This window comes from Aethalodelphis obliquidens, unplaced genomic scaffold (genome assembly GCF_003676395.1).
Source record: "Aethalodelphis obliquidens isolate GAN/ISIS:26980383/991018 unplaced genomic scaffold, ASM367639v1 scaffold18, whole genome shotgun sequence".
NCBI classification, from domain to species: Eukaryota; Metazoa; Chordata; class Mammalia; order Artiodactyla; family Delphinidae; genus Aethalodelphis; species Aethalodelphis obliquidens.
In genome coordinates, this window is record NW_020837962.1 from 26,899,192 (window position 1) to 26,916,115 (window position 16,924).

The following is a 16,924-nucleotide window of genomic DNA, read 5'->3' on the forward strand; positions in this document are numbered from 1 at the left end:
GTTTGCACTTTCATATCTTGCTGATACTTACAAACTAAAACAGAAAAGTCTTTAAATTGATCTAGGGATCCCACTTTTAAAATTTTAAGAAAATAGGAATATATGAAAAAATTTATACATACATATTTATTAACACATTTCTTATAATAGCAAATAATCAAAAACAACATGTTCATCAATAAAAAATCATTTAAATTAATTGTAGTTTGTCCATTCAAAAAAAAAAAACACTGAAAATCCATGTAAATGACTCTCCTCCTTTATACTATAAAACAAACAAAAAATACCCCTTCAACTTACTTTTTCTTACTATCCTTTTTGGCTGTCTTTTCCAAAGCTGCCCTCCTTCGCAAGTAGTCATTCTGGATTTCATTATATTTTGTAGTGTGCTCTTTGATAAGGTCGGTGGTTTTCTTGTGGTGTCTCTTAACCAGGTCTTTCATTTCTTTGTAGTGCTTCTTTTGAAGTTTCACAAACGACTTCTGTTGCTTCAGCTCTTCAATTGTCTGCGCTTCTACTTCTGCAACAAATGGGTATGAGAGCTGAGAGGCCTGGAAGGGCTGAGAGGACAGAGCAGTTGCTGTTGAGCAGTATTTTTCTGACCCCAGCCCACTGGACCTTGAGAGCAGAGCTTGGAAGTCAAACGTGTGTTCCAGGCTGGCTTTATGGCTTGCTAACTTTGTGACTATGTTACCAAATTTCTCAAAGACCCAATTTCTTTACTTATAATTTTTAAAAAAGTTTGGGTTCCCTAGAAACAGAGCCCAAGAGAGGGATTCAGGTACATGTGATTTACCAAGGGGGGCTCTCAGTAGGAGGGGAGTGAGGGCAGAAGATACAGAAGAAGTAGCTAAACAAGGATGTGGTCTCGGCTGGAGTCCGGCTTCTGCCTGATCCCACGGGGAGCTCTGGAGCATGAACTGTACTACAGAGTTAGTTTCACCTTGAGGCAAGAAAGCCAGCTTTTTGCCTGTTTGGGAATGTCAGTTGTGGGGAGGCATAAGCTCCTGGAGAGGGGGCTTCCTTTTGGCTGAGGGCAATTTTCTTTCTTTCTTTCTTTCTTTTTTTTATAAAAGATCTCCCACACAATCTTCAGCTAACCCTGTGGTTTGCTAATATGTTTGCAAATGGCACTGCACCTGCTTTTATATAAATTTTTGATGCCTAGAGCATCAAATGTATCAGGGCATTGTCAGAGACATAGCTGTGTAATAAATAGCTCAAATGGATATAATGAGATATGCTCCATGACCAACAGAGTAGCAAGACATTTATCAGATAAGAAATCCCTCTTCATGATCAGTGTGCCTTCCATGAGGGCAATTTTCAAAAGCAGAGGAAGCTATGAGCTGTTAGTAGCCAACGTTTACTATCGCTGGGAGCTGGGTGCCACAGATGGTAAAGGGGATTTTGGTGGGCACTAACAGGATCCACTTTAAAGATCACACAATTTCTACTTTTTAGGGTCGTTATGGTGATGATGAAATAAAAGAATTAATGCAAAGTTTTTAACATAGTTTCTGGCAGTGTGCCTGTTAGAGGCTTAACAAATGATTGTACAGGTTCTACAGCACCATTTCTAAGGGGCACTATTCACAGTATAGATATTGTAGGTTTGCATATTTATCACAACATTGCTCCAGTATAGATCAGTAAGGTGAGGGAAGGTCCTTGCTGTGATTTACCCAAAGGCACCATAGGGTTGGTGCTAGTTTATATCACTACATAGTGTTTTATTTAATGCCAAGAAAACATTTAATGTGACAGAGCTTGATTTTAAAACAGTCTGTGTTTTACTGACTTGTTTAATCAATTGTAAAAATATGCACTTAAAAAATATGTTAACATTTCTAAAACTACGATGCATCACGTAGTCAATGGAGTGCCACAATTTGTTGGTGCTTTTCTTTCTTGGCCATCCATGAGTAGTGAGGTACCTTAAAAAGGATGGTGCCTTAAATTCAATTAATTATCATTTATTTAGACCTAGATTAAGTCATAGTTCACATGTTTTCATCCTTTGATGTGAACTTTCCGCTTCTGGGAACAAAAATAAGTTATCATAAATATTTAGAACTGTCAAGAGACTCAGAAATAATATATGCCATGAATAACAACAGACCTGGATAGCAAATGATATATCTAGTGGATAAATGTTGAAATCAGAATAACAATTTATGTTCTTAAATGATAAGGTCTTTAAGCAATTGAAGTATGTTTCCCTTTTTAATAATGTATCTATTCTCGATTCCTTTTGAGAAAGAGGCCAGGGAGAGAATCAGGTACATTTATTTAATGGTTTCCCTCAGGCTCAGATGGACTCATTACGGTTGCATAATGACTGATTATATTAAAATTTATAATCCTAAGGAATTGCTGCAGTTTTGGTGACAGATTCAACCTCACTTCTTTAAAAATGGTGTGCAGCACATCAGCTGTGGCAAGTTTAGCAACAGGGTTCAAGATGTTCCAACCTATGACTAAAAATAATTCCACGGAAAGTATCATTTTTTAAAAAGTCTGTGGATGAAAGGCTATTGTTTGAATACGTCCTTAAGCATAAAGGTAATGTCCATTTATATAAGGAAACAAATACCACTCATAAACCAACCAGAGATAATCACTGCCACCTTTCATCTATGCATTTGTGTATTTTTAAATAATGTTGGAATCATGCTCTTATTTACACTTCTGTCTCTTGTTTTAGGTGTGAACATTGTATTGTTTCCCATGGGATTAAATCTTTAAACACATGTTTTCTTTTCATACATTCCTAAAATAAGTTTTTGATGCATATTTTATGTATTATATTGGTGAAATCATAAATACACATCCCTCTCAATTTTCACAAAGTGAAGAGGTTTCTGTAGCCACCACTTAGATCAAAATCAGAATATTATCAGCACCCCAGACACCCTCTTTTCGGTTCCAGCCTTCCCTCCCACCCCCTAAGTATAATCCAAATCCATGTTTCTAAGAACACAAATTACTTTTGCCTGTTTTTGAACTTTGTGTAGCTGGCATCATAAAGAATGTGCTCTTTGGTGTCTGTCCTCTTTTCTTCAACATTATGCTGTGAATTTTATCCATGCAGTTGTGTGTAACTGTAGTTTATTTCTACAGCTGTATCCTATTTTATTCTGTGACTATACCATAATTTATCCACTCTACTGTTTATGGATATTTAGGTTCTTTGCAGTTTCTGGTTCTTGTCCATAGTGCTGTTTTTTGTGTACATTTCTGTTGTATGTTGGGCCAACATGTTATACACTGCTACATACTTCTAATTGTATTAAAGAAAGCTGGTACCAATTTTAGTCCCACTAGCTTAACAAATTAACCAAATATAAAATATTCCCAAACTGTATCATCATTCTTAAACTCTGTGTATTCTATGGTCACAAACAGTTCACATTCTGCATTTCTAAAATATGCTTTATTGTGGGCACTTTGGGAAGATTGCATTCCTGTTCACTGGGTCACATTTCCAGTATGAAACTATTCCTTGATTCCAAAATACATCTTGTGAAATTATGTTATTTTTTTATACCAGTAGGGTCCTATTTGCCAAGTATGGTTACTTCTCTGGGATTATATTGTGTAACATGGCTTGAAGTAGGATGTATCTGTAGATGGTTTTAGAAGAGAAATATTAATGATGTTATATTTTAGAGATGAAATCTCCTCTCCTCTAAATACTTACCCTGCGTAATATTCAGCTGCCTAATTCCATAGGGAAAAAAGTGGTATTTACCTGTTAAAACACTCTGAATAAGATCTTCTGTTTTGGCAGGTGCCTTTACAGAGCCTGAAAAAAAAATAGCCTCTTTTAACTTTTGAAATTGTTTTCTTCCTGTAAAACAATGTTTGGCTCTTGACCCTAAGTCTCTTTATGGAGAAATTACAAATTGTGGGAGAAAATTATCCTAAAAATATTCTAAGAAATGTCTTCATTTTTTAACTTTGGGGCAGACATAATTAAATGTGAATCTATATGCTCCAGTTATAGAAAGGCCATTCCTCCACTTTGAATCAAAACTCTGTCAACAAATTCAGTTTAGGCTACTGCTACCTTCTGGCCATAACAGGAATGACAAGTGATCTTTTAAAAGATATACAGACTGCCAACAAACACATGAAAGAATGCTCAACATCACTAATCATTAGAGAAATGCAAATCAAAACTACAATAAGATATCATCTCACACCAGTCAGAATGGCCATCATCAAAAAATCTAGAAACAATAAATGCTGGAGAGGGTGTGGAGAAAAGGGAACCCTCTTGCACTGTTGGTGGGAATGTAAATTGATACAGCCACTGTGGAGGACAGTATGGAGGTTCCTTTAAAAACTCCAAATAGAACTACCATATGACCCAGCAATCCCACTACTGGGCATATACCCTGAGAAAACCAGAATTCAAAGAGTCATGTACCACAATGCTCATTGCAGCTCTAGTTACAATAGCCCGGAGATGGAAACAACCTAAGTGTCCATCATCGGATGAATGGATAAAGAAGATGTGGCACATATATACAATGGAATATTACTCAGCCATAAAAAGAAACGAAATTGAGCTACTTGTAATGAGGTGGATAGACCTAGAGTCTGTCATACAGAGTGAAGTAAGTCAGAAAGAGAGAGACAAATACCGTATGCTAACACATATATATGGAATTTAAGAAAAAAAATGTCATGAAGAACCTAGGGGTAAGACAGGAATAAAGACACAGACCTACTAGAGAATGGACTTGAGGATATGGGGAGGGGGCAGGGTAAGCTGTGACAAAGCGAGAGAGAGGCATGGACGTATATACACTACCAAACGTAAGGTAGATAGCTAGTGGGAAGCAGCCGCATAGCACAGGGAGATCAGCTCGGTGCTTTGTGATCACCTGGAGGGGTGGGATAGGGAGGGTGGGAGGGAGGGAGACACAAGAGGGAAGAGATATGGGAACATATGTATATATATCTGATTCATTTTGTTGTGAAGCAGAAACTAACATACCATTGTAAAGCAATTATACTCCAATAAAGATGTTAAAAAAAAAAAAAAAGCAAAGGCTGACCAGCAGGCAGGAATAATGTTGCAGGCATGATCCATTAGAGGGTGCCAAAATCACCAGACAAACGTTTAAGGAGAAACAGGATAGTTGCATAGTCTCAAAGTGTCTCCACTAAGATATCAATTAACTATAAAGGGGAAAATTGTAACTTTCAGTGGAGAAACCTGGTAGATGGCACCTTAACCAAGTGATCCAACATCCCTGATGATGAGACACAGCAACATCAGATACCCCTGACATAATGCTCTCAGAACAGCATTGCTTCTGTGATGTTCTCGCCAAAAATGTGTAATTTTAGTTTAATCATGAGAAAACATCAGGCCAACCCAAATTGAAGGATAATCTACAAAATAACAGACTCTTCAGAAGTGTCAAGGGCATGAAAGACAGGACAGACTGAGGGACTGTCACAGATTCAAGGAGGCTAAGGAGACATGACAATAAGTACAATGTGGGATCCTGAGCTGGAACCTGAGACAATCAAAGGCATTAGTGGAAAGCAGGTGAAGTTCAAACAACATCTGTGGTTTAGTTCAGGGTATTGTGCCATTGTTAATTTCCTGGTGTGACTCTGACAGATGTTAATGCCAGAGAAGAGGGGTCCAGTTTTGCAATGTATTCTGTGCTATTTTAAAAATTATTCTGTAAGTCAAATGATTCCAAAGCACCCAGGTAAAAACATCAAATGCTAAATTCTCTTCTACTCTCAAAAGCACAAGGTTATATTCACTATTTAAATTAATTATTCATATTCTAGAAACACACTAAATGTTTGTATTTGGTATATAAAAACTTCATTTGAAAATATCACTTCTTTTTATACACAGGTTATCTCCTTATTACTATTAATCTCAACAACCTCCTTTCTTAAGTAGTCTCAGTAGGAGCATAGAAGCTAAAGGGAAGAATTTTAGGATCGTGGAGAACTGGTGTCAGTCTTGTCTTCACTCTTCAATAGCGACATGGCCTTCAAGAAGTACCTTGTCATTTCAAAACTGCAATTTATTCATCTGCACCATGGGGGCAGTGGTAGAATCAACCCTCAGAAGCCTGGTTTAAGAGTTACACGAGATAATCCACGTGAAGCATTTAGCCGCGTGCTCATGACAGGCACTTAAAATTGGTGAAAGGAAGTGGAGAGAGATGCGAAGGAATTCTTGGCAGAAACGTAACTTAGTGAGGTAGAACTAAGAATGTGCTTCTAAAGCATAGCTGCATATAAGGTGCTTGAAGAACCCTTCACACACCCTGCCAGCAGATGGACCATAATCCATCACTAAATAAAGACATGGGAAATCTGGGTGATATTTTGTTGTGGCTTCGTAAATTGTCAGCAGAGCCAGATGAGCACTTATGAGTCTCTTGGCCTTCCTTCATTCCTTCCTTCCTTCCCTCATTCATTCCCTCATCACATGTTTCTGGAGCATCTCCTAAGTCCATGCATTTTTGCCCATGTGATGTTTTCGCTAAGTCAATCATGCTACCTCCTTCAGTGGTACATATAAACTAGAGGCTACTAGTCATGTAGCACAGCTCTCTCATCAGAGTGTTTACCTGGAGCTGGTTGGCTGTGGAGAGCCTGGGAGGGTGGTTTGGGTGTCAGGGATGTAGTGTGATTCATCCCGTTTTCTGCTGGAGTTGTCCTGGCTTCACTTGGAGCTTCTGACTGTGTTTCCCCAGGATCAGCCTAAAATCATAAACATCCTTTAATTTTTCACACTTCTTATGGTTCTTTTGTGATCTTCCTAAACCCAAAAAGCTACATTTGATAGCATTTTCACAACTCATTTGGACTCTGAAATATCACATCTGAAACTGTGCAGAAAGCAGGGTAAAAACAGCATGGTGTTGAACCATGATTCTGGCCAGTTAATTGTATTAAAGGACCCGATATTTATGCTTTTCTATGCCCACTGCTCTTGGACGTGTTCTCCAGCACTGACTCTGGACCTGAGCATGTGATTTGCTTTGGTAAAATGAGAGACTAGCAAACTAGATATAAGCAGTGGATTGAAAAGCCATTTGCAAATGTTTCTTCTCTTTCTCAGACCCCTGCTATAGCCATGGAGGATGAGAGCCCACATGGAGGAGAGCTGAGTCATGTAGACAAGGATGTCCTGGACCAGCCAGCCCTGAGCTGACAACATACACTTAAGTGAGTCTACCTAAGATTAGCTGAACCTGGTCCAGATCAACAGAACTGCTCAGCTGACCAAATGACTCATGAACAATAATAAGTAGTTGATGTTGTAAGCCACTAAGTTGGGGATTGTTTGTTATGCAGCAGTAGCTAATTGATACACTGGTTATAAACATCGATTTTGGAGCCAGACTTACCTGGGTTCAATTTCTGGCCCTGCCACTTATTAGTATTGTGATATTGGGCAAGTCACTTAACTGTCTGTCCCTCACTTTCCTCATCTTTATAGATGGGGATACGTATGTACTGGGGATCATAATATTATCTATATTGTAAGGTTGTTTAGAGGATCAAATAAGTTACTATTCATAAAGTGCTTAGAATAATTCCTGGCACAGAGTAAATTTGTGCATGTTAAATAAATAGATAAAACATTTAAGCTTGTATAATACTACCAATAAATAATAATAACAGATACATTAAAACTTATGAAATCTCTACTCCATTCCCTCCAGCAGCTAGTCTGCTATGCCCTGTGCAGAGCAAACATTTAATGTTTGATGAGTAAATGTTGATCTTTATAAAATAATTGCCTCAGTGATTATATACCATTTTAGCGATGCTTTTCAGGGTTCTGCAACTCTTGTCTCAGAATTGCCTTCTGAGTCCAAGGCAGATTTTACTGACAACGAGGCTATCCTGATGCTCTACTTTGTTGTACATTAAGAAAATATATTAGGAAATGGCCAAGAGTCATTTGGAGCTCAATGTTGTGACATTTTGTTATGTAATTACAGACAGCAGATTGCCTTATGATAACATTTTTAGAAAATGTAAGATGAGAATGAAAATAATGACACATTGTCACAAGTGGCTTTTAATCTGTCCCCCCAAAGCATCTTTAAAACACAAGTTCCAACACTGCTTTTGGTGATGACAGAACTTATTTTAATTCAACAAACAATCCCTGTTTACCTACCACAGGCTGCTCTGCTCAGAGCTGATGGTATTGAGATGTAAGGGATGAGCCTGGGGTCAGTGGCGGGGCAGGGGGCAGAGTGGGGGCTAAGGAACCTAGGCCAGTGACCTTGGCAGCCTGTAGAGCTCACGATGCAGAACTCTGTCTTCTGAAAAATGGCTACTTTGAATGGGGAAGTTCTGGTATGTTTGTGTTATTCAGTTACATCCATCAGGAAAAGTCTCCCTAGAATCATTATGCCAAGGGGAGGGATTTCATATTTTTTGTTCGGCAAGAGATTGCAAACTGGAGGCTTAGGGTCCAAATGGAGTGCATTGAAATGTTCTAGGGTCCAAATGGAGTGCATCAAAATGTTCACCCAATGCTGCCAGATTTTAAAAATGAGGAGATTTTACATTAATAAAATGGATCTCTTGCTTCAGTTGAAAAATCAGATTGGGCAACACTGGGCCTGCTTTCCCGCTCTGGATGAGAACGGAGGGGTTTCTGCCTCTTTAAGGACACTCCCCTGTGACTCATTTAGACTTTACCTGCCTCAGTCCTGTAGGCATTTGGGTTTGCAGGAGGTACTTGAGAAGACTGAACTATCATAGATGTTTGACCACACAATTCATAAAGGAAATGCATTTACATTGCACAGGAGAGACTGAAGTAAAGAGAGTGCTGGACAGAGCACTGGGTCATCAGCAAAGTTACCCATTGGCCTTGGTCCTCTGGCTTGAGTACAGTGGGGGTAAAACTTCCCAGCCTCCCAGCCATAGGGGCGCCCATGGTCACCAAACTCAGCTGCCGGGAAAACAGGAACAGAAGGTGCTCCTGTTCTGTGGGCGGCTGATCTTGCCCATTTTTTATATCCAGGCAGGTTTCTGGAAACAGGTGGGGATGAATCAGATTCTTCCCGGTGTGATAGCTGGCTGAAATTAGCCCTCTGGAAGAGGATAGGGAAGAAGAAACTTTTGATGGAGGAAAGCATGGAGGTGATGGAAAGCCAGCTTCCATGAAGGCAATACTGTGTGGCTTCTTTTTGGCAACTAGGTGTAGTGCCCTGGGGGTCTCAGGCTGGAGGTGTATTCAAAATGAACCCAGTAAGCTTATTTTGTCTGTACCAGGTTTGCAGGCATTCCATGGGGCTGTGTGCCCTTGGGAAATCAAGTTCAGTCATTAACTTGAATCAAGATGCAGGAAATAGAAGCTCTGCTTATCAAGGGTACGTAAGACAAAGCCCTTTACATTGCAGAAACTGATATAATGTATGAATTCAAATACATTTTTTTAAAAATAGATAAATGTTGAGGAAATGCACTGGCAAACACTTCGTAGTTACGACTGAGGATCAAGAGATCACCAAAGTTTGGTGCTGGATTTGAGGTAAGCTTTGGAGAAATCTTGGTCCAGGGGTCCTGGGGATGCCTCCAGGCAGGGTGGATGGCACCACATAACCCTGGGGGGTGCAGGGGCACCCTTGGCACTGTACAGTAACAGGCAGTCAATAGAAATGATGGAAATGAGCGAAATGGACTAGATTTCACGCAATAGGGCAAAGCGAGGCTGTGCCCAGACCTGGAGGGGGAGCTCCTGGGAATTCCAGCCAATTATTGCCTAGGCTGCGAGGAAAGCTGGGAAACTGAATTTTTGGTGCAATATCTCCCAATTTAAAACACTGAGATGCCAAACAAAGCACATCTTCAGAGCGCAAGTGGTCCAGAAGCTGCCCATCTGTACCCTCTGCTCAGAGGAGAGAGTTTGCCTGGATTTTCGGGATTGTGTCAGTCAGCAATGTACCCAGAGCCACCGCTGGAAACGCAGTGGGCGGGGCCAATTGTTCTGCAGCCCAGCCCCGCCCCCCACCTCCTCGCCCCAGGGACCCAGCAAAAGTGGAGAGAAAAGAGCGGGTAAGGAGGACCCTGAATGCTGGGCTAAGGAATTTGGGGCTCCTTGTGTAGACTGACCCTTGTCAGGGACCTCTTAGGATTTTCTGGAAACAGATTTTATTAATTTAGTGAGAATCTATAGTGGCAAATATATCGGACTGATGCTTAAAATATGTTGCTAACAAAGGGCAGTATATACAGATTTGAATTGGCTGTTCCCTATTGGAGATTGACCATAGTAGCAGCTGTAGATCACCGCGTGCCAGACACCGTTACACACGCCAGCTTCGTCGCAGCCAGACAGCGAAGGCAGCCGCTCAACTCCATTATACAGCAAAGAAGTCAGAGGCGTTATTAAAGTCTTTACTAAAGACTTGCTAGAAGGCACACCGTTAAGGGTGCGACTGGTGTTTGAATATATGTCATAGTCTAAAGTTTGAACTTTTCTACTGCACTAGTTCACCCTGTATTCTATGATAATAGCAACTTAAGGAACCACAATAGTAACTTACGTTACTGCGGAGATACAGAGATGTATAAATGTAAAGACCATTCTCAAAGAGCTTACTCTGTTGCACTAAAAAGGCATTCAGGTATTAAAAATTAAATTTTTGATATCATCACTGAAAGGTTGAATAATTCCCACTCTGTGGATATGTGAGATGAAATGCAAAAACCAAATTCTTTGCCCCACTCACAAGCATCAGTGGAAGTCAATACTTGTGACTTGCTTTCTCCCCAGTCTTTGTCCAAATATTCTTTTTAATGTGCTTGAATGAAATAAGCCTGAAATTCTTTCGCATTGCACTGGAAATTACAATAGAAACAAAAGAACTAGAAATATCAGTTTTCTCAATTTAATGGTGACTCTTGGGATCCAATTAAACAAATTTCAAGGAAAGAAGGTTCAGAAATTGATATTTCACTTGCACCAAGTTTTGCTTAGCTGGGTAGAGAAAAATCAACTACAGCAGAGGTAGGTCACTGCCCTCCAGTGGCCAAATGAAAGCATTACACTATTTTTCCTTCAAAACATGAAACAGTGGACTTTTTAAAGCCAAGATTTTATAAAAAAAATAATATTTATAACCTTACTATATCAAAAATAAACAGAAGCGCCTTAAAATATAACACAAGTGGATCAGTAAAAGTATAACTGGAAAGGCCATTTTTACAAGTTTTAGAGAAGGAGGAGATGCCATTTGGTATGCTAGTTGAAAAGATTTCTATCCCAGGCACTGAAATTTTGGATCTGATGATGAAGCAAGAGAGAGCTCAAATTTGGGGAATTTAGTGGGGTGGTTAAGATGGTAAGTTAAGGGTCTTCCAAACACCAGAATGTGTTGACTGAGCTACTGGAGGTGTCGGTGTCCTTCCTGAGTCATCTAAAAAGTACAGTCCCTTCCAGGTAGTGGTTAGGATGACAGCATCTTGACTCGGATACTAGATGGGTGAGGGCAAGGGCAAGGTCATCAGTGTTTCCAGAATATTGAGGGCAAGACTCATAATTTCATCATGCAGAAATCCAGTCCACTCAGGGCAAATGTGGGCAGTGGATGTGGCTTCATCAAAACTAGCCTTTCCCTTAAGAAAGAGCTTGCTTAAACACACGTACAACTGGTACCTTAAATTTATATTACCTGAATGAAATTAGATGATACATCTACCCCACATTTCTAAAAATTCCAGAACATTTCTAAAAACTATATCCTGATGTATGTGTTCTGAAGCATTGAGGGATGAAGTATGCTAATATTTGCAGTCTACTTTGAAATGCATCAAAAATCAGTTGCAATAATGAAAGGATAGAGGGATTTATAGATGGATATATATGTGATAAAGAAAGTGCATCAAAATTGGAATTGTGGAATCCAGGTGATTGATATATGGGTGTTCTTTTTCAACATCTGTGTATGTTTGAAAATTTTTATAATAAATTATGGCAAAACTCTGATATTTTTAAGAGTTTACCAAAGTGAGTTAAAGCAAAAGACAGCTTTAAGGAGCTGAATAAATTCATCTGTTGACTTCAGTTTTTGTCATCATATGTGTCATCATACAAAGAAATCATCAGCATTCACATGGTGTCTCTTTGTTGAAGCCTTAGTGACAGCTGCAAGTTACAAACATTTGTGTAAATTTTTATTACAGTCTTTCTCCAGACTTTAAGGACTACGAGAGCATCTGATTTTTCTCATCATTATATCTCTATATTGCCCAGCATGGTGACTGATGCAGCGTGTTAAAAAAAGCTTTTATTAAATGAATGCATTGAGACATCCACAGTTTGTTTCCTCCTCATGTATAATCAATAGATGTAGTATCAGTGACAAAATCCTGAAACTAAAGAACCATCTAAATGTTATGTTAAAAAATATTTTTGAATGAATGAATCAATGGGTGAAAAATATGAAGATGCTGCTCTTTCTGTGTCTGTGGCTAGAGAATCTGCATTTAGTTCATAATTGCAACAGCTTATTTAGAAAGAGATTAAAGGGTGACAGCTCTGCTGACTATTTTGTGTTGCCTATGTTACCATTCCTACCAGCTTTAATTTGTTGGAAATATTTTGATACAGTCTCCAAAGAAATCAGCAGAAATGAATTCTTTGAGTTAGGCAGAAATCAAGGGTTCCTCCTTTAAAGAAAACATGGGCCAAACACCCTTCACATTCATCTTTTGGAAATGTATCTTTTATATTAACTAAGCAAATCATTTGTCAAAGACTATCCTCAATCACTCACAGAACAGATTCTGGACAATCCCCCAAGGAGAGTTTCTCCTGTAGCTCTTCCCAGGTTCCTGAGATTGAACTGACATTTTAGAGTGGATGGAATTAATGGCTATTCAATTCCATGTGGGGAGAGCCAGGTGCTTGTGGGAGACAGATGCAGGGCTCCAAAGCATTGGTTCTCAATGTGTGGTCCCTGGACCAGCATCATTAGCATCGCTACAAACTTAGAAATGCCAATTCTTGGTCTACCTCAGACCTACTGAACCAGAAACTCTGGGGTTGGGCCCAGCAATCTGTGCTTTTAGGAGCCATCCAGGTGATCCCGATACATACTAAAATCTGAGAGCTTTGCTACTCAAAATATCGTCCAGCCCAGCAGTGTCAGCGTCACCTGGAATCTTGTCAGAAATGCAGAAGTTTGTGCCCTGCTACAGACCGATTAAATCTGAATCCGTATTGAAACAAGATCCCTGAGTGATCCGTATGCACATTAAAATTTGAGAAACCTTGCTGTAAAGCAGAGTGAAAAACTTTGTCATTTAGTCATGCTTTTATAATCCCTATGGTATTGGTCATGGCATGGATTCTGGATTCATCGCTGTTTTAGGCAGATGAACCCAAAGCCCCTCATTAGAATCCATTGAAATTTTAAAAATTGTTATGGAGGAGGTCTGTAAAAGCAGTGGAATTGAACTGTTCATTGAGTAGTTTTAACTCAAGTGAATATATGGTCTTCTCTTGAGATCTCATTTAAAAAGACCCTGGTTCCTCCATTTATTGGCCATTGATACTAAGCAAGTCACTCTATCATTATAAGCAACTGTTCCCTCTTCTAAAAATGGGGACTATATGTTTGTGCTAGTTCAGGCCCAGTTTTACCCAGGGTATCCAATCAAAGTGCCTTGTAAACTCCAAAACTGTGTAGAAATGAAAGGGACAGGGTCATTATCTAAAGGCCGTTACCTAAAAGGCAAACTTTCTCTTCCTACTTTATTGGATGCTTTAAAGTTCAGGGATGGTGAGAAACTATTGTTTCTGTAAGTTGGTATTTTTTTTCTTTTCTTTCAAATTTTTATTTTAGATCATAGCACGTCTGTATTTGACTTAAACCTGGAATACTACACTTAGGAGTCTTTGCAGAAAATAAATTCATGTGACTCCATAAAAATTTTCTTTAAAATAACATGACATTACTTCTGTGATATATGTGGCATATTTTTATACATATGCAAGTGAAAAATTAGAATGAAATGGTCCTTGATCTATAATTTAAAAATATTAAAAGAGAAAATTTCTTAATATTTTTTATCAGACTATGGGACTATCACCATCATTATCAAGAAACATTTATTTAGTGTATGTATTTTTCTAAGTACAGAGGTTTTTTTGAGATATAATTGACAGATAACATTATATTAGTTTCAGATGTACAACATAATGACTCCATACTTGTATATATTATGAAATGATCACCACAGTAAGTCTAGTTAACATCCATCACCACACATAGTTACAAACATTTTCTTGTGATGAGACCCCTTAAGACCTACTCTCCTGGAAACTTTCAAGTATACACATGGTATTATTAACTATAGTCACCATGCTGCACATTACACCCCTAGGACTTAGAGCTTTTTTATAAGCTAAAGTATAACCCCTCCCACCTCCCCAACTACCTCTAATATTTGTTTCTCTTTTATGTAAGTTGGTATTTTGCTAAATCATTATTTGAGGAGGAAGAGAATCCAAAATGACCACTAAACCTCATCTTTGATTTTAGTGCCAAGTTCTTGGACAGTGGGTAAAGCGTCAAGCTCCCATCTTGGAAAATTTAAATGACACCCAAGGCCTTATTAAGTTTAAACACTCTAACTTTTTGAGAGCACCACCTTGGATTTTTTTCTGTTGGATTATCCTACTGGTAAAGTTCATACCATACCATAGGATCTTTTTCTTTTCAAATAATCAATCCCATTGAAGATGCCCACAGTGCCATACACAGAATTAGGAAATACATTATTTTAGATAAATTTCAGTTCACTTATAAGAGCATATGAATCTGACAACTTAAAAAAGTAGGCCTGGGCTTCCCTGGTGGCGCAGTGGTTGAGAGTCTGCCCTCCGATGTAGGGGACACAGGTTCGTGCCCTGGTCCGGGAAGATCCCACATGCCGCGGAGCGGCTAGGCCCGTGAGCCATGGCCGCTGAGCCTGCGCGTCTGGAGCCTGTGCTCCACAACAGGAGAGGCCACAACAGTAAGGGGCCCGCATACCGCAAAAAAATAAAATAAAATAAATAAATAAATAAAATAATAATAAAATAAATAAATAAAGTAGGCCTCTTGGAATAAATGAAATTTGAATACTACCAAACAGCTTTCTCTTTTCAACATCAAAAGAATGTGAAGACCACTCACACACCTTCACTTGTATCATGAACACACAGGTGATAGAGGGCCAGCAGGCAGTGTACAAACTAGCCGAATAGATCCCTAACTTATATAAACCTAACTTACTGAAGAACAAGTTCTAATAATATCCAGTGATTTAAAGAGAGAAATCTTGACATTTGATTCAACAGAAAATTCAATTCAAAGGATTATTATTTAAAGTAAAGGTCTTATATTCTGTGGTCAGTCATCCAGGTGACCTGCTACAGAGGACAGAAAGATGCAAAAGGGCTAGTCCTTATTAAAGGTTAGTAGAAAATTACAGTTTTGTTATTGAGGTAGTGAGATGTGGTGTAGTGTAGACCCTTGCTACTCAAGGTGTGGACCATGGAAGTGTTATCCCATCGCCTGGGGCTGGTCAGAGATGTTGAGCCTCAGGCCCTAGTCCAGACCTATGTTATTAGATGGGATCAGCGTGTTATTATGATGCCTTGGTCTGCACATTAAACCTCTAGAAGTGTTGGTGTGGAACATGAGTTCTGGAGCTAGATTGCTTGGATTTCAATCCCAACTCTGCTCCTTAGTAGTTGTGTGGCACTGGACAAGGAACAGAATCTCTCAGTGCCTCAGTTTCTTCATCTGTTAAACAGCAATAAAAATAGTCGTTAAGAAATACGGATGTTTTAGGACTTAATGTGTTAATAAACATTAAAAGGCTCAGAATGGTGCCAGGTACATTGTAAGCACTCAGTAAAATGTTTCTGCACTCCTTGACGTGCTAAAAACAAGTCATGTTCAAATATTGCATTTGGAATATCACATAATATTTTGCAGTCAGTACATTGGATATTTACTTTATTCTCTTTAGAGGTGTGTTTTATTTTATTATTTTTATTTATTTATTTATTTATTTATTTTTTTTTGCGGTATGCGGGCCTCTCACTGCTGTGGCCTCTCCCGTTGCGGAGCACAGGCTCCAGACGTGCAGGCTCAGCGGCCATGGCCCACGGGCCCAGCCACTCCACGGCATGTGGGATCCCCCCGGACCGGGGCACGAACCCGTGTCCCCTGCATCGGCAGGCGGACCCCCAACCACTGCGCCACCAGGGAAGCCCTAGAGGTGTATTTTAAAAATAGAAAATAAAAATGTTACTGATGTCTCATTAGTCATCTGTATTAACCACATTAAACTATTAGGGCTGTGGAACATTTTCTTTTAAATTAAGAACTTTTGTAAAGAAAAATATATATACATAGAAAACATGCTAGAAGGACATACACCAAAAGTGTTAACAGTATCTGCAAGATTACTGAGAAGCCTTTTTGTTTCTTTGTTTTTAAACAATATTTTATTTAGAGAAATAACTATAAATATGATAAAGCCTTTGTTATGATTCAGATTAGGCAAACTTCTATGACTTTACTAACACATCATCCTGAATTGTGACTTTAAAAGAGACAAAATAAATCCAGCAACTCAAATCTCTGTTATCCCTTAACTTCCAATTATATACTGGAATTATATATATATTTGTAATTCTATCTACCTATCTATCTATCTATTTCACATGATCTGAAACAAATGCCTGCTGTTCAAAGCATGGGGGAATTTTCAACTTTCCTACTTATTTGGTTTGCAAAGTACTCTATGAAGATAATTTAGTAGACTGTTTCAATTCTGGGAATATTTTGTAGTCCAACAAAGTCTTTCATTTTCAAATAGAAATGACCTTTATAACTACCAA

The 16,924-nt window shown here is 38.9% G+C and overlaps 1 protein-coding gene across 1 annotated transcript in view; it reads right to left on the reverse strand.

Annotated features, from left to right (window-relative positions):
• The window catches only part of PLCB1 (phospholipase C beta 1), a 681,896-nt gene that overhangs the window by 95,930 nt on the left and 569,042 nt on the right, over positions 1-16,924 (reverse strand). The window contains exons 24-26 of the mRNA XM_027118192.1: positions 6,621-6,753; positions 3,755-3,808; positions 301-520 (exon numbers count right to left, since the gene is read on the reverse strand). Of these exons, the coding sequence (XP_026973993.1) occupies positions 301-520; positions 3,755-3,808; positions 6,621-6,753 (407 nt within the window). The remainder of the gene's footprint in view (positions 1-300; positions 521-3,754; positions 3,809-6,620; positions 6,754-16,924) is intronic.